At 41.8% G+C, this 22,024-nt stretch overlaps 1 protein-coding gene across 1 annotated transcript; it reads left to right on the top strand.

Annotated features, from left to right (window-relative positions):
• Positions 1 to 33: 33 nt before the first annotated feature.
• On the top strand, positions 34 to 19,449 carry LOC125146588 (oocyte-secreted protein 3-like). The gene is made up of 5 exons (XM_047823286.1): positions 34 to 124; positions 13,692 to 13,870; positions 16,177 to 16,274; positions 18,383 to 18,524; positions 19,324 to 19,449. Exons 1-5 carry the CDS (start codon positions 34 to 36, stop codon positions 19,396 to 19,398), a joined length of 585 nt encoding a protein of 194 aa, XP_047679242.1. The 3' UTR covers positions 19,399 to 19,449.
• Positions 19,450 to 22,024: the final 2,575 nt, after the last annotated feature.

Raw genomic sequence — 22,024 nt, 5'->3', positions numbered from 1 at the left:
CTGTCTTCATTTTCCTACTGATTTAGATAGGGCATGCGGCACCCTCTCAATGTCAACCACCTAAAAGCTGCAACTCTCCAGATTTCCCAAATACTGACTCTCCGAAAGGCATATCACACAAAAAGTGCTATTTGATAACAGACGGTGTCTGCATGAGGCCTGTTGAGACCATCTGGGAGGCTAGCATGGCACATGACATTTCCAGTACATGCTAAATTGTAGGAAATTACTGGCACCAGCTGATTTTTGGGTGTCCAGCTAATATGTGGAACAGCCTAAGTCATATACATTTGAAATCAAAAGATGATTATTTCTTCTTTTTTCTGACTTTGGCTGGAAGAATCAGCAGCAGGGATAATAAACTGACTTGCCCAGAAACAAACATCCCCAGGAGGAGACAGGGACCTATAGAAAGCCATCTTTCTTGGCATCAAGGAAATCTAAAAATCTGTCTTTATTGATTTGTCCATAAATTAATGTTTTAATTAGTTTAGCCAGGTCAAGCCTTAAAAGTATTTACTTATAACACGAGAGAATAATGTTTTTTTCATGCTGAGATTTCTTAGAAAAGAAACATTTATATTCGTGTATTTTGTCCCCTTGTGCCATATATATAATTTTATGTATAATAAGTATATATATTCATTCCAGTACTCAGAAGTTCCAGCTAAGCATTTTTTAAATAATTTTTTCCATCCTGTTTTTGTTTTGTTTTTTTAGAGTTTATTTATTTTGAGAGAGAGAGAGAGAAAGAGAGAGAACGAGGGAGGGGCAGAGAGAGAGGGAGAGAGAGAATCCCAAGCAAGCTCCACACAGTCAGCACAAGCCTGATGTGGGGCTTGAACTCCCAAACGATGAGATCACAACTTGAGCTGAAGTCAGATGTTTAACGGCTGAACCACCCATGCACCCCAAAGTTCCAGCTAAGCATTTTTTTAATGTTTATCTATTTTTGAGACAGAGAGAGACAGAGCATGAACGGGGGAGGGTCAGAGAGAGAGGGAGACACAGAATCTGAAACAGGCTCCAGGCTCTGAGCCCTCAGCACAGAGCCCGACGCGGGGCTCGAACTCACGGACCGTGAGATCATGACCTGAGCCGAAGTCAGAGGCTTAACTAACTGAGCCACCCATGCACCCCAAAGTTCCAGCTAAGCATTTTTTTAATGTTTATTTATTTTTGAGACAGAGAGAGACAGAGCATGAACAGGGGAGAGTCAGAGAGAGAGGGAGACAGAATCGGAAGCAGGCTCCAGGCTCTGAGCCATCAGCACAGAGGCCGACGCGGGGCTCGAACTCACGGACCGTGAGATCATGACCTGAGCCGAAGTCAGATGCTTAACCAACTAATCCACCCAGACACCCCATATGTTTATCTTTTAAATCATTCCAGTAGAAGCATCTAGTATTGTTCTAGAAGGCATCAGAGTCTACTGCTTAAGAGCTTCTACTGCTTAAGAGAGTTTCTCTGCTTTCAATTTACACAAGTTTGGAAAATTAGTTAAACAAGCTAAGGCTCATATTCATACTCTGTAAAAAGGAGGTAATAATACTATTTCCCTTGTAAGTTTATTGTGACTATTAAAAGGGATAACAAACGTAAGCAGTCTAGCCAAAGCTAATAGCATACAAAAAAAAAAAAAAAAAAAAAATATATATATATATATATATATATATATATAAACAAGGTACATAGTGTACAAAAGTACATATATTTTCCTCAAACCTGAGTGCAGTGAATTCAGGTTTTATATACTTTTCCAAGGAAGCCTTCCAGGCCAGGAAAGAGGCAGATAATATATCCAAAGTACTAAGTGAAAAAAACTGTAGGTGTTCAGCATTTGTGACTCTCAAAGGACTTCTTAAATTCTTATCCTCAATTATTATTTTTAAAGATGTTGGATTCAATACCACAGTGTTTCAATACTATTTATTTCTGAATCTGTTTCATAAACAATATTTTTCTAAGCATATGTATTCATACATGGGGCAACAGTTTGGGAATCTTTTTTTTTTAAGACTTTAGGATTGCTTATGAAATGTGAGAATTTTCACCTGTGTACACTTAGAAAAACTTGCTTGTCATATATGCTACCCCAATAGCTTTTTACTTGTAAACGTGAGATGACTTCTAAGTCCTCTAATTGTCTCTTTAGACTTTCTGTCTCTTGAAAGCATCTGCTAACATTTTACTAAAGAAGTATTCATTGAAACCTCAAAAAAAAAAAAGAATTATTTATTTAATCTTCACTTTCAAATATACTGGCCTAAAATGGAAGTTTTCCATTTAGATAGTCAGGATTCATTATGCAGAGAAAATGTGTACTTCAGGTTTTCTAGAAAAATTCAGACTCCAAGTATTTCATCAAAATGATAGTAGGAACTATCTAAAAATTTCAGAAATGTTAAATCCAAATTACGTGTTTTATACTGCATCCAGAAACTGAATGTCATCTTTTGTCAGCATATGAGATTGTTGACAAATTATGAGCAGTTTTGTTTTAAAGAAGATCTGAAGGTCGATGATTCTGAAAAACTAAACTCATGAGTAAATTAGAGCCCCAGATTTGCTATAAATTTATATCTTCTTCATTTGCCAATTACACGTTCCATTTACTATTTTCAACTAAACTTGCCCATCTTGGATTTCATGGTAGTCTGAGACCGAACACTTATAAATTCTCAAAGGTCTAACACCAGAATAGACAAGAAAACAAAAAATTAGTGTCTGATTAGCAAATAGTTCCAACTAATTATCTTTTTCAAAAGAAAACATCAGGTAGTTGATAATCAAATAACAAATTTATTTATTCAAATAAATTTTAAAACCACCTAGAACCAAAGCCTATTTTATTGATTCCGTTTTGACTCAAATAGGGGAAATCAGTCTTCTGATTTCCAGACTGTAATCAGCAGGCAAATCTCTTACCTCCCAAACCAGGACTCTCTTGACTGCACAAGACAATTCACCAATACTCATTTTTCATTTGATTTTCTTAGCATCCATAATTGTAATAGCTGGATTTAATGCATGAATACATCAAGTTAATGTTTGAGACTTAATTTGTACTCAGCAAATGTGATTTCTCTTACTCAAGAAGGCACTTTGTTTTTAAAAGTTGTGTAAGGAATTACAAATCAAACCCACAGCATGCAATCCCCAAATAACCTAAAAACAACACTTTAATAATCTAACACATTTCTAGCAGTGGTATCTAAGAAACGATCTATGGTCAGGGGAACATGAATACGCACAAAAACAGCACCCCATAGTGGGTAGCCTGTGCAGAAGACCAAGAAAAACGGGCGGAAGGCACGAAATATGCTTTGTAAGGAACCTAGAAAAACACCCAGAGCCAGAATTGTTGCTCCATTCATGATCTGGACGGCCTATAAGAAGGAAAAAAGAAAAAAAAAAACATAATGGTCATGTACTAGTGTCCATGGAGAAGAGACCATTTGAATTTTCTTCAGAAAGGAGATATCAGTGCTGGAAATGACGACAATGTCAAGCTTAACTGAGACAGTGCATGTGTGTGGGGGAAGGCGGGGGGGGGGGGGGCGGTGGGTAGACAGAGAGAGAGGGAGGAAATGAGAGAATCCCAAGCAGGCTCCACACTCAACGCAGAGAGCCCCACGTGACGGCTAAATCTCATGGATCATGATCTGAGTCGAAATCAAGAGTCAGATGCTTAACAGACTGAGCCACCCAGGCGTCCCAATAATGTGTGTCTTAATGAAAATACATTTCAATTTTTGTTAGTATGGGCAGTAGGAATGCAAGATAGGATTTTTTCCTCTTTACTTACTGTATTTGAGGTTCTAGAAACCTCCAGACTTATTGAGGGTGATCATCTAATGTACAGGCCAATTTGAGGTTTCCCAGTTGTCCTCTGTATTGTCTTCTTATGGCTATATATTGCTATTCGCTTTATTCTGAGTACAATAAAGACTGATGCATTGGTTTTATTATCTCTCTTTAATCTTCTATCATACACTAAAATCTTACCTTCAACTTTCTTTTTCAGTTTAAATTCTATTATTTTTTCCTTTTTAAAAATTAAGGCAAATTTGGGGTGCCTGGTTGCTCAGTCGGTTGAGCGTCCAACTTCGGCTCAGGTCACGGTTTCACGGTTCGTGGGTTTGAGCCCCACGTCGGGGTCTCTGCTCTCAGCAGAGAGCCCACTTCAGTTCCTCTGCCCCCCCCTCTCTGTCCCTCCCCTGCTCACGCACTCTCACTCTCAAAAATAGATAAACATTAAAAAAAAATAAGGCAAACTTTACAGACAATAAAATCCACTCTTTTTATATTACAGTTCCGTAAGTCTTGATAAATGTATACAGTCAGGTCACCACCACAACAATCAAGACATTGAACATTTCCATTACCCCAAAATATTCTCATATACCTCTTTGCAGTCAGCTGATCTCCGAGACCCAGCCTCAGGCGACCACATATCTGTTTTCAGTCCCTATAATATTGTCCTCTCCAAAATGTCATTTAGGCGCACTTGGGTGGCTCAGTCGGTTGAGCGTCCAATTTCAGCTCAGGTCATGATCTTGTGGGTTCGTGGGTCTGAGCCCTGTACCAGGCTTTGTGCTGACAGCTCAGAGTCTGGACCCTGCTCCAGATTCTGTGTCTCCCTCTCTCTCTGCCCCTCCTCCGCTCATGCTCTGTCCCTCTCTCAAATAAATAAACATTAAAAATATTTTTTTAATGATTTAAATGGACTCATACAGTACACAACCTTTGTGCCTGCCATATTTCTTTCAGCCTAACGCTTTTGAGATTCATTCAAGTTGTTAGCGGTAAAGGTACTTTGTTCCTCATTACAGCTGAGTAGTATTTCATTGTGTGGCTGTCCCACTAGTTGCTTAATTATTTATGAATTGATAGAGATTGAGGCTGTTTCCAGTTTGGGGCTATTGTGAACAAAGCTACTGTAAATATTTGTGTATATGTCCTTGTATAGACATATATAATAATTTTTCTTGGATAAATACTCAGAATTGGAATTTCTGGGTTGTATGGAAAGTCTGTGTTTCATTTTTTAAGAGGTTGCAAATCTCTTTTCCAAAACGATTGTGTCATTTTGAAATCTCACCAGAAATTTAGATTTTTAATTGCTCACCCATACTTGGTGTTATGGGTCATTTTAATTTTTGCCCTCCTAGTAGGTGTGGCTCTCATTGTCCTTTAAATGTGCATTTTGCTAGTAATTAGTGACATTGCACAACTTTTTGTGTGCTTCCTTGCCATCTCTCTGTCCAAACATTTTGCTCATTCTTACTGAGTTTTCTTTTTATTGAGTTACCCCTCCTGAATCTTCTTTTTTATGAAGATTTCTTTTTAGAAGAGTCACAGCTAGCTGTCTTAATATGTTTCACAATATTCATTCAGAATATGTCTGGTTATTTCCTCATAATTAGACTCAAGTTAAACCTTTTTGCAAGAGTGAATCATAGGTGATGTTGTCTCCTTGTAGTGAAGATCTCATAAAGTTAGGAACATTTACAGATCTTTCTCATTGCTCATTTTTCTAATTTCTTTTTCTGCATTATGTTGTAGATTTCTTTATGTATCAGGGAGATTATGCTTTTATCTGTGACGTAAGATGACAATATTTGCCTCCCAGGCAGTCATTTGTCTTTTGACTTCATTTGTGGTATTGTTGCCATTGAAATTTGTTTAATTTTTTTTTTCAAATTGTATTTGGCTGCATTTAACTTACTGCTTCTGGAACAGGAGTCGTAATTAGAACAGATTCCCTCTACACTGTTCACAAAATAATTAACACAGCCGGCTAAGTCCACAGTGGGCTTTTTACAAGGACCAGGGGAAAGTCAGTCCAGGGCCAAGAAATCATTTGCCTTTGTCATTTGTAGTTCACTGCCATTTGTGTTTTTGTATCCAGTGCGATCCCCAAGACACCTAACTGACTCACATGAACTCTCAGATAAGTAGCTAGTAACACTAAAACATCTCAGGTTTGTCCCATTAACACATGCGTGCAAATGGAGAGAAGGGGGAGGGGAAAGGAGAGGAAGGAAGGGGAGTGGAGGGGAGGGAAGAAAGAAAGAAAAGGAAAGAAGAGAAAGAAGAGGAAGGAAGGGAGGAAGGAAAAAGAAAGAAAAGAAAAAAGAAGAAATCTCTCTAGCTATGGTGTCCACTGGTCCCACATACAGGCCTGGCTTCTGTCTAAGGGAAACAAGACAGCTCGGTCTTACCCTCAGGCAGCTCTGGACCAGCTCAGCCAACCTCATCTTTCAGAGCCTCTGAAAGGAACACTTCTATTCATGTCAAGAAACCCCTGTACATGTCTACAGCTTTTCCTTCTTGCTACTTTGGGCTTAGAGTTCCATTTCTATTTGCCAGTCTTTTTCTTTCACATGAAGAATTGTTTCTCTTGTAAAATTTACAGGATAAGGGATGACTCACAGCAGAGGGTCCCCAATATTCACACAGTTCTCTTAATTGCTCAGTAATTTTTTTTACAGTATCTGTAGGTCAAAAGAAATACTAATGGCTTCATGTATGAAGTGGTTACATCAAAAATAATTTAGTATATATTTATGCCCTAACAACTTCATAGCCATTTGAAAACATTAGAACACATGCATTGAAAGAAAAATTAATGTGCTTACTTTATTGATTAACCACAATTACTTACTAACAGAATGTGTATGCCTGTTTGATAATACATAGCTTCTCAAATTTTGGAATCAGGTTGGACATCAACATTCTATTTTTTGTTCCACATTTCTTTTCCCACAGTGACTGCTTCTGCTTTTTACAGCAACCACAACACCACCAGCCCCACAAGGATACGGCCTCACTGAAAGGAACATAGTGCCATCAGATGTCAGAACTATGGGTTACCTTGAACGAGCTATTTGTACAGCACCTGCCAGCTTTCAAGCATCATTGTGTCCCTGGAAATTTTAAAGTATTCTCTGGTAGCCCCGGAACTTCTCTGCAGTGCCTCTGGGCTCCCAGGACACTGTATAGGAACCATGGAGTTAAGGACAAGTTTTGCACATCTGTAGAAAAGTCTGACATGTTAATGGCCCTTTTAATGGCACAGTAAATTCTCACAAATAGGCTTCTTGTTAAATTACAGAAGAGGGACACCTGGGTGGCTCAGTCAGTTAAGCGTCCAACACTTGATTTTGGCTCAGGTCACGATTTCACCGTTTGGGAGATTGAGCCCACATCAGGTTCCGTGCTGACAAGTCTGCTTGGGATTTTCTCTCTGCCTCTCCCCTGCTCTCTCTCTCAAAATAAATAAATAAACTCAAAAAAATGAATGAAGATAACCACATGTGGCATACTTTGTTTTATGTTTTTTCTCGTTGATCTATTCATTCAATTCTTCAGTAGATATCTATTGAGCACCTAATAGGACAGGTGCATGTCTCAGAGAAATGAAAGCTGATTTTCACACAAAAACCTAGATAGAATTGTTCCTAGCAGCTTTATTCACAATGACAACATACAGAAAAATACACAGATGGCAGAATGCCACAACAGCCCATATGTCGTTCATTGAGTGAGCAGTCAAACAAACAGTGGTAACCTAGACCATGGCATATCATTGGGCAATAGAAAGAAACATTATTGGGGTGCCTGGGTGGCTCAGTCAGTTAAGCATCCGACTCTTGATTTTGGCTCAGGTCACGATCTCGTGGTTCGTGAGTTCGAGCCCACATCAGGCTCTGTGCCGTTGGCACAGAGCCTGCTTGAAATTCTCTCTCCCTCTCTTTTTGTCAGTCCCCTTCTCTCTGTCTCTCTCAAAAATAAATAAATTTTTTAAAAAATTTAAGAGATCTATTCACCTTCAGTGGTGATGGATCCTTAGAAAACAGACAATATCATTACTCCCTTCATGAAGATAAATGGACACATCTTTCAGGGAAAATTTAGCAGTAAATATTAATTACCTTTAAAGTGTTTGTACTTTATCACAGGGGCAGCTGGGTGACACAGTTGGTTAAGCATCTGACTCTCGATCTTGGCTCAGGTCAGGGTCTCACGATTTGTGAGTTCCAGCCCCACATCAGGCTCTGCACTGATGGTGCAGAACCTGCTTGGGATTCTGACTCTCCTTCTCTCTGCCCCTCCCCCTGCTTGTGCTCTCTCTCTCTCTCAAAAAAAAAAAAAAAGAATAAAGTTTTACACATACTGCATATATATATTCACTATACTTATATATTATATCTGTACATGGTGCATATATATATAGTAGGTATATATTTACCTACAGTACACACACACACACACACACACACACACACAGCTTTTCACAGGCCATAGGAATTTTGAAAATCTTCTGATTAAACAGACTCTGCAGGAGATACATATGGCTCACCCATGAGCGTCCATCAGTGCTAGTCTGCTGTGTCTCTCTGGAAATATGTCAAACCTGGTTTTACCAAAGGTTAGACTGTCTGGCCTCTAATGAGAACAGTAAATCAAGATACTGGGACTCTGTCAAGGTTGATTTCTTACAAACAGAGAAGTAGTCAAGGTTAGACCTCCTGGCCTTGTTGACTTCTCCTTCCCATGTTGATAAAATCCAGCCCAGTCCCGCAGCTATTGGGGCAGCCCCTATTAGCAGAAAGAAAGAACGAAAGAAAGAAGGAAAGGAAGGAAGGAAGGAAGGAAGGAAGGAAGGAAGGAAGGAAGGAAGGAAGGAAGGGTGAAAGAAACAGAGAGAAAGAGAAAAGAAAAAAGAAAGCACACCATAAACTGTGGGGGTGGGGAAATGCTCCAGTGGTGGGGGATGAAATGCATCCTGGGATCAGAGCTTTGTGGCATCCCTAACTCATCCCACAAAGTACCAAAAATTGGCCTACAAAGGTCCTAGCAAAGACAGTCCTCTGGACACTGTGTAATGCTTGGTTGGGCTCACTCTGTATATCACTGTGGATTTCCATACCCAAGTGATCGAGAGAGAGTGGGACGTCAGGATCTGGAGCTGACAACAGGTTACCGGCCTTCTCCCTCTTCTCTGAAGTGGCTTAATTGAACACATCTGAGTGTGGCATCAGGCATAAAAACACTGCAGGCTCCCCCAGCCCCTCCCAGCTTCCTGTTGCCCGAGGAGCTCTCGACCCAGCATCCAGCATCATGAAGGCCTGTGTGGGTTTGGGAGGATGGCTGTTCCTACTCGCTTCTTTGATTTGGACGTGTTCTGGGCAAGAGCCAGGTATCAAAGGTGACCCCGAATGCTGGTGCCTCGAAGGGGGAGTTTCTCAACCACCACGAGCCGTGGGGCTTCGGGTGGCTTAGACTCGATTGCCCTTCCCCCCTCCAAAATTTAAGAACTCTGACTCTCCTGGCTCCGCACTTTATTTTCCCCTTGTGTCCAGCCGGATACTGTTGAATGAGTGAAGGAATATTGAGCTCAAGGAGTTGTGTTTTCTTCAGGTTCTAGGAATTAGTCTCTCTTCTCCCACTTCTTCCACACGTCAGCTGCTGGAAATTCCCACCAAACCGTCCTTGGACCTTCTGCTCTGTCATGTGGCTTTCTCTCCCCTTTCCCAGCACCTCCTCTGTTCTTTCACTTTAAACCTTAGCCCCTTGATCACACGTTAACTGGCCTGCCTCGTCGAACTGCCTCTCTTCCCATCCAGAGCATCACTGCACAAGATGCAATGCAAGTGCCTGTTTCTTAAGATGCGACTCTGACCAAACCCCTCCTTAAAAATTCTGGTGCTTCAGGGCGCCTGGGTGGCTCAGTCGGTTGAGTGTCCGGCTTCAGTTCAGGTCATGATCTCACAATTCATGAGTTTGAGCCCCGCGTCAGGCTCTGTGCTGACAGCTCAGAGCCTGGAGCCTGCTTTGGATTCTGTGTCTCAGTCTCTCTCTGCCCCTCCCCCGCTCGTGCTCTGTCTCTCTCTCTCAAAAGTAAATAAACATTAAAAAAATTTTTTTTAAATTCCGATGCTTCCCAGCAGCCAGCTGGATGAAGCATAAACTGGCCTTCAGCATGCCATAAAGCCTGACCTCAAGCCACCTTCTGATTCCATGTGTCTGGTTCGTCCCCAAACAGGGGCTGTCAGACTGCTGGTTTCCCCCACAGGCACTGCAAGGTCCCACTCTGGTACCTGGAGAAAATCTGGTGCAGAACCCCTCATAATATATTCAAGCCATGTAGATCACAGACATTGGGTCACATCAAAAGAAGCAGATGTTAATTTAAAAACTAAGAGATTTATAAACTGTTCTAAATGCTCAGAAGGGAAAGTTAGTCGGATTACAAGTGCATGTAACAAGCAGAATTGATGTGGTTCCCAGGGGACAGGAGAGCCTTCCTGAAGAAGTCCTATGTAAGGTAGGACCTTGGGGATGTCCTGTCTTTACTTGGGGTAGGACTGAGAACAGGGAATGACTCTGCTTTTCTGGCTTAAGTTAAAAAAGAGTTGGGCAAAATGTCTCTGTTTCTGAAGCAGTGATCTGTGTGTAGGCTGTTGGACTGTGACCAATGTGAACAGAACACAGGGAAGTGGAAAACGGTGACTTGAGTAGGCAAGGGAGGGTAGAAAGGGCAGTGGGGGGGTCTGAGATGAGGGGGTGTGGATCGTAAGCAAGAAGGCCATCCTCTCTGCACAGGGCATGCTCTAAGAACAAGCCTTCCCCAGGCCTCGGGTGATGTGCTGGCCCAGCCATTCATAGAGAGCTGAAGGACAATGTCCAAGTTGTAGGGAAGCTAGGGATAGAAGATTCTGTGATGGAAACATCAGGACTCAGGAGTGAGGGTTAATCAAACATGACCGCCCCCCCTTTGTGCAGGTTCCCCACGAAGAGAGCACAGGATCTGTCCCCACCCCATCTGGCCCTAGAACCTGAAAAACAGGGCCTGGCTTACTTCTGGGGCAGATGCCAGGTTAGGGCAGCTCATGTTAAGGACTTTGGTCTTTTTCCTACTCACTGTAGGAACCCCAACCAGGAGACCAGGGCCGGGTAATAAAGATGAGAATAGTGTGCTGAGAACCGTTGCATTCGTTTGACTTAGGGTCTCAGCCACCCCACAACTGCTCTCAGCAGTCACAAAACCAAGTCAGGTGGATGAAGGATTGTGGAAGGCAGAATGACTTCTCAACAAGTAATCCCTTGTAAACCAGTTGTGTGACGTGGTGGAGCCCTTGACCGGGCTCACCTGTCAAGATGAACCCTGACCAGCTCGTACACTTGGCCAGCCAGGCCCTTGAGTCCCTATTTCCAAGTCTGCCAAACACAGAGACTCTCATTCAATTCCTCAAGGATATTAAGAAGTTCAAACTTAAAATAATATTAGAAATGTGATGGTCCAAGGAAAGAATGAATACACAGGTGCTTTGTAAAGATAAATCACTCTCAAAGTTTTGGACCATGAAATTGAAACTGTGTGTGTGTCTGTGTCCCAGTGATTGGAAATGCCTGGTAGCAAAGAGGCATATGAGGCTATTAGGACTTATTGTCATGGTCAAGTGTCTCTTGTACTTCAGAGCTGACAATGAGTAACTTTGTGCAATTTCTAGAGTGGTCCCCTCTTCTCTGTGGGGAATACATTCCAAGGCCCCTAGGGGCTGCCTGAAACCGTGGGTACTACTGAACCTTATGTATGCCATATTTCTTCCCATACACACATACCCACGATGAAGGTTAATTTATAAATTAGGCACAGTAAGCAATTAACAACAATGGCCGATAATAAAATAGAACAATTATAATAATATAGTGTGATAAAAGTTATCACTCTCTTTCAAAGTACCTTATTATACCATAAGCACCCTTCTTGTGATGATGTGAGATGATACAATGCCCACGTGTTGAGATGAAGGGAGGTGAATGACGCAGGTGTTGTGCTGTTCCACACCACCCCATTCGCTGCTACTGACCTTCTGAAGTCAGAAGGAGGATCATCTGGGCGCCTGGGTGGCTCAGTCAGTTAGGTGTCCGACTCGTGATTTCAGCTCAGGTCATGATCTCATGGTTTGTGGGTTTGAGCCCCATGTTGGGCTTGGTGCTGTCAGTGCAGAGCCTGCTTGGGATTCTCTCTCTCTCTCTGCCCCTCCCGAACTCGCTCGCGCATGCATGCTCTCTCTCTCTCTCAAAATAAACTTTAAAAAAAACAAAGAGGAGGATCATCTGCTTCCTGACCACAGTTGACTGCAGGAAACTGAAATTGCAGAAAGGGAAACCACGGATAAGCAAGGACTCCTGTGCCCTAACTAAGTCACCTTTAATACTAAATCTTGCCCTCGTGCACTCAGGCTCCAGCAGCTTTATTTGGGCTACTTCTGTTACTATAGTAACATCACAATACTTCAGGTCCCCCACAAAGGCTAGAATCCGATCAAGCCCTTGCCTCCTTTCCTGATAGTAAGGTCCATGTTATCCTTCTGTTTCTCCCCTCCTGGTATTTAGGACAGGCGGCATCAGAATGCTCAATTTCCATCTAACATTTTCCTTCCTTGCCTATTTACCTGCTGTGGGCCTATTTCCAGCAGCAAAGGCATAGCAGTAAAGAGCTTCTATCTTTCTGGATAGTGACAGTGGTAGTTTGGGCCAGGGTCTTGGCCAATCCCAACACCCAGTCCAATACCAATTGGCCAATCTAATACCCAATCCAGGGTATTGGATTCACATGAATCCAAATTTTTTTAATGTTTATTTATCTTTGAGAGAGTCAGAGAACTAGAAAGGGAGGGGCAGAGAGAGAGGGAGACACAGAATCTGAAGCAGGCTCTAGGCTCTGAGTGGTCAGCACAGAGCATCGTTGGCTCAAACTCATGAACCATGAAATCATGACCTGAGCCGAAGTCAGACATTTAACTGACTGAGCCACGAGGCACCCCAAGTGAGATAAATTTTGAAGGTAAAAGTGAGAAGACTCAGGAATAGACGAGATGCAGGTATGAAGGACAAGGAGTTCAAAGAAATCCTAGCATTTCATGGCTTAGAAGTTGGATGGATTGTGGTGCTGTTGACCGAGGTGGAGAGCAAACCAGGAGTAGGGTCAATCAGAGCTTCTGGATTGTACACATACCTTTGAGAGAACTACTTCAAATATCCACTCAGATGTCTAGCAGCTAATTATAGAGGTAACTCTCAAACTTGGGAGAGAGGTCTAGGTCAGGCATGACAATGGGATCCCCCAAGGTAATGTGATGTAGTCCAAAGAGCAATGACCCAGTGTGATTTTTCAGTCCCAGCTCTGTATTCTGTGACCCTGAAAAAGTCCCTTCATTCTCACCATATTTACTGCACACCTGCTACTGTGTGGCACACAGCCATGGGCAAAAGTTAAAACATGGGATCTATTTTCACCAAGTCCAAGTTTTCTAATACTAGGTGCTGGGGAACTCAGTTCCTAGCACGAATGCCCTAATAAAGATGCAGTCCTCTGCTCCTCCACCCAAGATGGAGGCTTGAAGACACATCACCACGCTTCTTTCTCAGGTAAAAATTCTGAGTGCTGTGTGAATTCACTCTGGTCACCTGGGGAGTGGCAGTCTGAGAGAGGTAGAGAGCCCCATGTAATGCCGTGAAGGGAATCGTGTTTTCCACAGATCTCGAAGTTCCATTTCTTGTAGTTGAAAATGGTCTTCCTTCTTGGTACCTAATAGTCCTGCTCAAACTTCGTGGAGCTGTTCACTGAAACAGATTTGCTGACTGTCTTCTTTTTTCTTTGCCTCCTTTGACAGTGTTGGTGGAATGCAGCCGTTTGAATTTTCTCGTTGTAGTTAAAAGAGCACTGTTTTACAGAGATGAATTGGTAGGCCCTGATGAGTTATTTCTGGGGACTGGCTGTCAGGCAATTCGAGTGTGGCCGGACAAACTTGAATTTGACTATCCTGTTAGTCTGTGCGGAATTACAATGCAGGTAAGAGAAGGAATCGTTTTCCCGGGTACCGTCTGTACAGTCTTTGGAAGCACGGCTTTATGTTTGTTCTTATTATATATTATTATTATAACAGGCTCCTGGTCTTGATCATTGATACCACAGACTGAGCAGATGCATAGAAAGAACCTGAAGGACATTTTGTTTTCATTCATTCACCAGAGACCTACCATGTGTAGGACATGGACAGTGAATAAGAAACTCAAAGAGCTTTCTCTTAGGAGGTGTAGCATACCCATTATTACATGGATGGCATGATAGATTAGCCAGCATTTTCACACAGTTTCTAATCCTCAGAATTTCACGAGGTTGATGTCATCTACACTTACGTAGATTAAGGAATTGAGGCACAGGGGCCAGTGATGTAACCAAACTCGGGAAGTCAGGGCCAGAAACCAGGTCTGCTGACACCTATGCTAATAAGCTCTTAGTTTTATTTTGTTTTCGGTTATGACTCTGGGATAAGCAACTCCCATTATAGAATGTACGACAATGACTTTTTTTTTTTAAGACCATGGGGATTTGGAGGAAAGGGAGATCTGGGAGGGTCTTGAACTAGCAATCTGCTTTACTTGTTCTTTTCCTCACAAGAGAGTACCAAAAATCTGAGTACCAATATCCTAATAAGGAAAGCTCTGGGAGGGTTTCGATGTAGGAGGTTTCTACCACACCAAAGGTAAGTACAATACATCCAATTTATCTCATCTTCGTGGGTGTTGCTTTAAACATGGGGCTAAATATTTTCTGCCAGGAACCTGGCCTTCAAGTCACAGGTAAGGGAAAACTTGGACATGAGAGCATGAAGTTCCTTCACTGGACCCCCTTCCCGGACCCATAAGGATCGTGGTCTGAAAGCACAGTTCATGCTGGTCCAGCACCTTGCACCAGCCCTTATTCCCCCCACAATGCCATGCTAGTCACTTAGCTCTACTCTGCTACACCTGCCTTGGAGAGATCCAAAGGCATTTGAGATGCTTCTAGAGGTTCAAGGCGCCTGCCACTCCTAGAGTCCTTGGCAACAGCCTAACTCAGTATTGATCAGGGATCAGGTATCAGTAAGCAGGGATGATTTTTTGCCTCCCCCCCCGCTCACCCCGTGGTCATTTGGAAATGTCTAGCACCAATTTTACTTGTCAAAACTGGGCAGGTGGTAGGGTGCTACTGGCATTGAGTGAGTAGGGGCCACACACGATGTTAGCACCCTACAGGACAGTCCCCACAACAAAGGATTATGTGGCCTGAAATGCCAACAGCATCGTAGTTGAACAACCTGGCCTAACCCATCACACTTGCCCTCTCCCCCACCTTTGTGCTCTGAGCAGCCTTTCGCTAAAGGAGCTTAGAACCGTGAGAGCAAACACAGCCTCAACTCTTAGCCTCATTGCTACATAAACCAGATGACAACACTTCACATTTCTAAAACTGCTTTTTTTCCTGTTTCACCCCTTCACTGGAATCACTGAACCAGACAAATCAAGAGACCCCAGGAAATATATGCTTCATCCATCTAATAGGATACTATGCAACTAATAAATGTATACAATAATCCAACAGCTTGAGAACCTCTCTATTGAAGTAGGGAAACGAGATCTGTAGATCTTTTTTTTTTTAACTATATATATAGTATATGTTGACTATAAAAAAAAAAGGCGGGGAAAAAAAAGTTAGGTGGAAATACACGCAAATTGTTACAGAATGAAAACAGGCTGATCTGCTTATAGGAATTAAATCTCATTTGTTGAACACCAAATACACTTGAAAATTCCCTAAGAGGAGTACATGTTTTCCATTCAGAAAACTCAGTTGTTTAGCACAAATACATAATTTTCAGTTAGCTGTCTTCCTTTTGGTCTAAGTGTTTTTCAAGGATCTGGAGACCAGAAGTAAAGAAAAAATACCACGTTTTAATACGGAGATCAGAGAAAGCATTTCAGATCCCCCTCGATAAGGGTCATCTTAAAAGTCCTCTTCTCGTGGAACAACTTTTCTCCCCAGCAGCTGTGGAAAATTTTTCCTCCCTAGAATCTTGATTTGAAGAGTCTAACGCAAAACTTTCAGGGTCGAATGACCTTCAACCTCCAGTTGTATTCAAAAGCCTCTGCCACGCCTTCTCATTCTGTTGTGTGATGCAGCTAAATGCCTCTGCTTTGCCAAAGAGAATTTAACTACCCTAACTGGGGTAAATATCATGATCTCTGGAGACACTGTGTGGCCAATTTTTTATTCAAATATATTAAAATATGTTGAGACAACTGAACACCTGTTTCAAGGGCCTCTTTTCCCACCAGGTCTTCTGTGATGGAGCCGTCTTCCATTCCTGGCTCACCTATGTACCAAAGAATCAATCCATTTCTGCTAAACTTCACCTGGAGTGTACAGTTCCCAGGTCAGTCCAAAAACTCCATTGGCTCCTTCCTTCAATACAGATAGCTCTTTGCTGAAATGCACTGCTATCTACTTGGAAACCTTGAAAATCGTGACTGTTTTTATATAGCTTCTCAGGGTGTCTGTCAATGCTATTGAACCTCTACAGAAGCCCACTACTCAGAGGTCAAAGCTCGGGACAAGTGAGTTACACAGAATTACAAAACCGGGAGTGGACTTCGCTTCTTAGTTTTAGACCCTTGGGTTCCTTCTATCCCTTCTCCCACAGATCATGAAACTTGCTGCCAAACATAACTCACAGCACCAACACTTGACGCACAGCATCTATGGAGATTTCTAAGGCAGGAAGTTGAGGTTTGGGAAGGCAGAGACATAATAATCCATTTCCCCTCCTGCATTAGAAATCCATTAATAAATCATAAGCTATGAAAGATGTCAATCAGAATGTAATTTATAGTAAAGCCACGGGCAAATGAAGCTTTAGCCCTACAACTGGAAAGCCTCATGAAAGTCCCCCTGAAATGAGCTTGCAGACCCAGGGGAAGGAAGAGCTGGAAAAATACAGGTGTCCCCCTTGCCTATATAAAGCTCTGCAAGTGCTTTTGGCAGAGGTTGGCCTCCTGGTTGTGGAGCAGACCAGAACACGGCCCTCTGAAGTCGGACTCCACAAAGAGAACGGTGTTCTGCCTAAACTAAGCATGGCCAGTTCCTTTTCCCAAATTTGCCATCAGATAATACTTTCCTGCTTCCTTAGAAAATTAAGGGACAGGACCTAGAGAAGTTAAGTTGTTTTTCCCATAGATTCCTGTCCTGGAAAGTAGTATAATATACACCTGTCTTCTCTGGAAATTTCAAAAAATTAGAAGAAAAATAGTACCAAACAGCTTATTAAAAAAAGAAAAAGAGGGGCCTCTGGCTGGCTCAGTCAGTTAAGCATCTGCCTTCGGCTCAGGTCACGATCTCGCAGTTTGTGGGTCCAAGCCCAACATCAGGCTCTGTGCTGACAGCTCAGAGCCTGAAGCCTGCTTTGGATTCTGTTTCTCTCTCTCTCTCTCTCTCTCTCTCTCTCTCTCTCTGTCTCTCTCTCTGTCTCTCTCTCTCTCTCTCCCCCTCCCCTGCTCATGATCCCCCGCTTCCTCCTATCCTTCCTCCTATCCTCTCTCTCTCTCTCATTAATAAATAAACATTAAAAAATTTTAAAGGAAATTCTATGGTTTAAGCCATAAGTATACAATTTCTTCTAAGCCAGTTGGAATTGAATTGTGAGGACAGGATCAGAAAGTTTGTTAAGCATTGAGTCTATCAGGTCACAGCTTTTGAGTGAACATCCTATTGGATTTTCAAAGTCTTCTGCCATGTGTTTTTGTTCTGTTTTCTGATAAGATTAAGTAACTCTGCTTTGCCAGAGAGAACTTTCATTACCTTAATTGCTAATGAACTTGTTTATTGAACACTTACTATGTGCCAGCCACAAGTTTAGAAAACTTCAGGCATTTTAATCATCATTATCAACCCCATGGGTAAGGCACTTGTATTGTCCCTATTTAATGTTTGAGAAACTTGGGCACAGACACATTAAAGATTTGCAGCGTCACACAGCTAGAGACTCCTAAATTTAACTCTAGGTAGAATGGCTGGAAAACCACTGCCTTGTATCCCTAGGCTCTGCAAGTCTGTATTGGTTAGCAAGCTCTTGTGTCAGCTTCCAACCTGACCAATGTTGTCTTTCAAACAAAAAGAAAAGACTTTTATTCCATCTTGATTAATGTATTAATAAACTTCAAGACATTCTAGGAAAATCTTGCCTTAAACCCAGTACTGTCTTCCAGCAAAAATTACAGTGAATATATTCTTGAAATAGTTTTTCTTAATTTAACAGAGGATAGTTTCTGTGTCCTTAAGTTATTATCTAACAAGGAGGGATTTGGTGAGGGTCTAGGGAGTTGAACAAGGACATGATCATGCATTGTGCTTAAGACAAAATAAAAAGTTATAGCTGTTACAGCAAGGCCAGGCAAAAGCTGGGTCCAAAGTTCAATCCCAAAGTTCAGAATGATATCTTAAGTCTTTGTATTCCTTTTTAATTCCCTTTCCCCAACCTTTTGAAAGCTCCTGTGTCTCACCTGATGAGTCCTATAACAACACTGAAGTGAGCAATGGCTTCCTCCTATCCTCACCTGTTCAACACTGGTTCTTGATACAGTACAGATACTGCATGAGATGTGGCTATACCCACTGGAGAGAACACTGGGTAAGGATACTTGCAAAAGCCAATATTTAATGTGCCCAATCAGGTACTCTATGACGAAAAGAAAACCGCATTTGGGCAAGTAACAACAGGTAAAGTCTAAATCCCCGTTGAAGTATAAGTGGCATACAATTCCGTAGTAGAGACATAGAGGTAGAGTCCTGTTGGGTTCTTTCTCTTGTGCTTGGAGCACACTATACTTGGTATTCATATGAGGAAGACCCTCTACCTTCCCGTCTTATAATTCTCTCCTCACCCTAGGATTTTTTTTTTCTTAAACAGGAAGGGTTTCACTCTACAAATTTCATGCCTAAATATCTGAGTCCAAAACCAATGACTGTAAGAGAAGGAGTTGATAAGTTTAGAGGTTACCAGATTAGAGCATCTTTCTTATCTTTTGTGGGGCAATTAAATATCTTAAGGTGGGAGAGGGCCCTTTAAAAGAACCAAATGAGCTAAGTCATTTGGGTTTTCCCACTGGCTCCAGTTCAAACAAAATTGTAAACATGTAGAAGACTCCCTAGAATTGTGTCTTCCTTTTTGCCTATAATCTCTAAGAATTAGGCTCTACATTGCTCCCAGTCTTAAAATCTATACTATCTCAAGACCATCTGGGATATAACTCCTATCTGAGAGTTAGAGGAAAATCATATCCTAAAGCTAATCTTATGTATTTTAGCTGTTTCCATGCCCATTTTAGCCCATGGATTTGAGCTCAGAGAGAATCTTCCCCCTCCTTTGAACAATATCCCAGCTCATAAACATCAAATATCAGCTAATTATGGACCTTGTTTTTCCACAGTCCACACCTTTTTATGGACCACACAATTATTCACTTCAAGAGCATTTCTTCCATCCTTTCACCGATGACTTTTAGAAGCTTTTCGCCTTGGACATTCAGCAGCAATACGGAAGTAACCCAGCCCAGTCATGTGGCATTTTGTTTTTATATATTTACATGTTTTTAATTCATTTTGTAATCCCTTTCACGATGCCTTTGAGAAGAGGCCATTTGTATTTTTAACTTTCAATGTGGCCACAAACCCATGAATAAAAACTGACACATTTTATGATATATCTGTGTTTACTGCATTTCTAATTTAGCACTCCATGCTATGGGGCTGAGTTACCAAGAAGGTGGGAGCCTGGGGGAAGGTTATGACCAGTATTGTTCTCAGTAGCTATTTAACACCCAGCTGTTGAACATGGGTGCTGGTTGTGTGCAGTAACATGGCTAGTAAGATCACATGGAAGAGAATGAATAGAAAGTGAGACCCTGGGTGGCTTGGTTGGTTGAGCGTCTGACTTTGACTCAGGTCATGATCTCACGGTTTGTGGGTTCAAGCCCCATGTCAGGCTCTGTGCCGACAGCTCAGAACCTGGATCCTGCTTTGGATTCTGTGTCTCCCCCTTTCTCTGCTATTCCCCGTTAGTGCTCTGTATCTCTCTGTCTCTCAAAAATGAATAAAAACACTAAAAAGAAAAGTGATATTATATTTTCAATTTGCACGTCCAATTAGTCTGAATTCATGCAAGAGAAAGTCCCTCTCTGAAGCTATCATGGTCCAGGCTCTTTCTACTGTCGTTTTCACAAGGAACAGCTGCATTTCTCAGCAAAGGTACAGGACATCTTGATCTCAGTCCACCAGGGCAAGATCTAGATTCCGCAAACCTCCCTAGGTAGAGCTCAGGCATTAAGAAATTGGGTGTGGGAGCCTGCTTCTGCATTATTTCTTGTGACCACCTTTTTGCCTTGCAAGTAGAGCCGTTTCCATTTCAAAAGTCTTCTTTTCCTTTGCTTTCTTCTCACTACCTCTGACTCCTCCCTCTGATTGTCTCTCCCGGGCTATGCGTGTGTAGGATTGCAGGCTACAATGTCAGGGTTAAGTGCTTTCTTGGGCTCTGCAACATCGGCAACCCCTATAAAGAGATGCCCCTGCATAGCCCTCCCTATGTTCCCAGGGCTAAAGTTCCTGATACTTTACCAGCTGTGAAACTCCACTTCCTAATATTACTCCCCACCATCTCCCCACCCTTACCATCTTCTCCTGCAACAATCCTTTATCTTATTTTTACAGCTCTTCCCAATGTAAACAAGAGCCATTCAAGGAGCAGTCCAAACCTCTGTATCCCCGCCCCCCAAATCTGCTGGAAATCATGCACAGAAGCCAAGATTCTAAAATAAACCTCCACCCACCAAAAACATGTGTGTGGATGAATAGGTAGACAGACAAATACAAAAATGCATAATTTCTAGAACCTGTACATTTGAAGAGGCCCAGGCCAGGTATACTCCAAGAGTATTCCGTACTAACAATTGACTTCAGCCCCCAAAATGGGTATTTTTCTATACACAATTGTATTTGAAATAGAAACATCAGTGATTTGGCACTTGAGTTACAGTGGCACAATACCATTCATTCAGTTAACAAGTATATATTAAGAGATTACTATGAGCAAAGTATTGTTTTATGCCTTAATAACACATTAACTTTTTTTAAAAAAGACAAGTTTCTTCCCTTCTTGACCTGACATCCTAATATATAAGAAAAACAAAATAGGTAAAATATATAGTATGTGTTTAGTGCTAAGAAGGAAAAAATAAAGAAGGGGGATATAAATGTTAATGTGTGTGAAATTTTAGGTAGGATGGAGAGAAAAGGACTCACAGAAAGATAGCTGTGAATAAAGAGACAAGAAAGGGTGCCTGGGTGGCTCAGTCAGTTGAGCATTCAACTTTGGCTCAGGTCATGATCTCATGGTTTGTGGGTTTAAGCCATGCATTGGGCTCTGTACTGACAGCCTGGAGCCTTCTTCAGATTCTGTGTGTCCCTCTATCTCTACCCCTCCCCTGCTCACACTCTGTCTCTCTCTCAAAAAATAAACATTAAAAAAAAGAGAGAGACAAAGTAAGCAAGTAGCCAGCCATATGGATATCTAGACATAACAGGAAGGGTAAAGTCCTGAGACAGAATGAGGTATCTACAATAATGCCATTTAAAGTAATTAGGGATTTATGCAAACAAAACAGCCCACATTTCACACTGGACTCAAAAGATATTCATCCAATACATTAGAACAGTTAGCTTTGATGGAGGATTGATTGATTACATCGGTTAAATCAAGAAGGGGGGGGGGGGTCTTGCATCGGCCAATGATCACAATGTGTGATTAACTTGACCCTTGAAATCTCTTTAAAAAGTATAATCACCAAGTTAGATTTTGTCAAAAATTGGAAACAGAGGAAGCTAGGCCTCTCAGCTTTCCCAGGTGGATAGATATAACAGTGAATAATTAGTCCCTCAGCAGCTCAATCAGAGTGTTTAGTATTCCTAAAAATCATCGCACAGGGTAGCCCTCCACAAAGAGGCTCTTGAACTTTATCATGAATCACAATCACCCGGGGAGCTTGTTAAAACACAGCAAGAATTTGCATTTGTAACAAGTTCCCAGGTGATGCTGATTCTGCCACTCCAGGGCCCACATTTTGGGAACTACTACAT

This window comes from Prionailurus viverrinus, chromosome D1 (genome assembly GCF_022837055.1).
Source record: "Prionailurus viverrinus isolate Anna chromosome D1, UM_Priviv_1.0, whole genome shotgun sequence".
In the NCBI taxonomy this organism is placed as follows: domain Eukaryota; kingdom Metazoa; phylum Chordata; class Mammalia; order Carnivora; family Felidae; genus Prionailurus; species Prionailurus viverrinus.
Note: the sequence above shows the minus strand (reverse complement) of the source record. Positions and strands in the feature narration are given on the sequence as shown.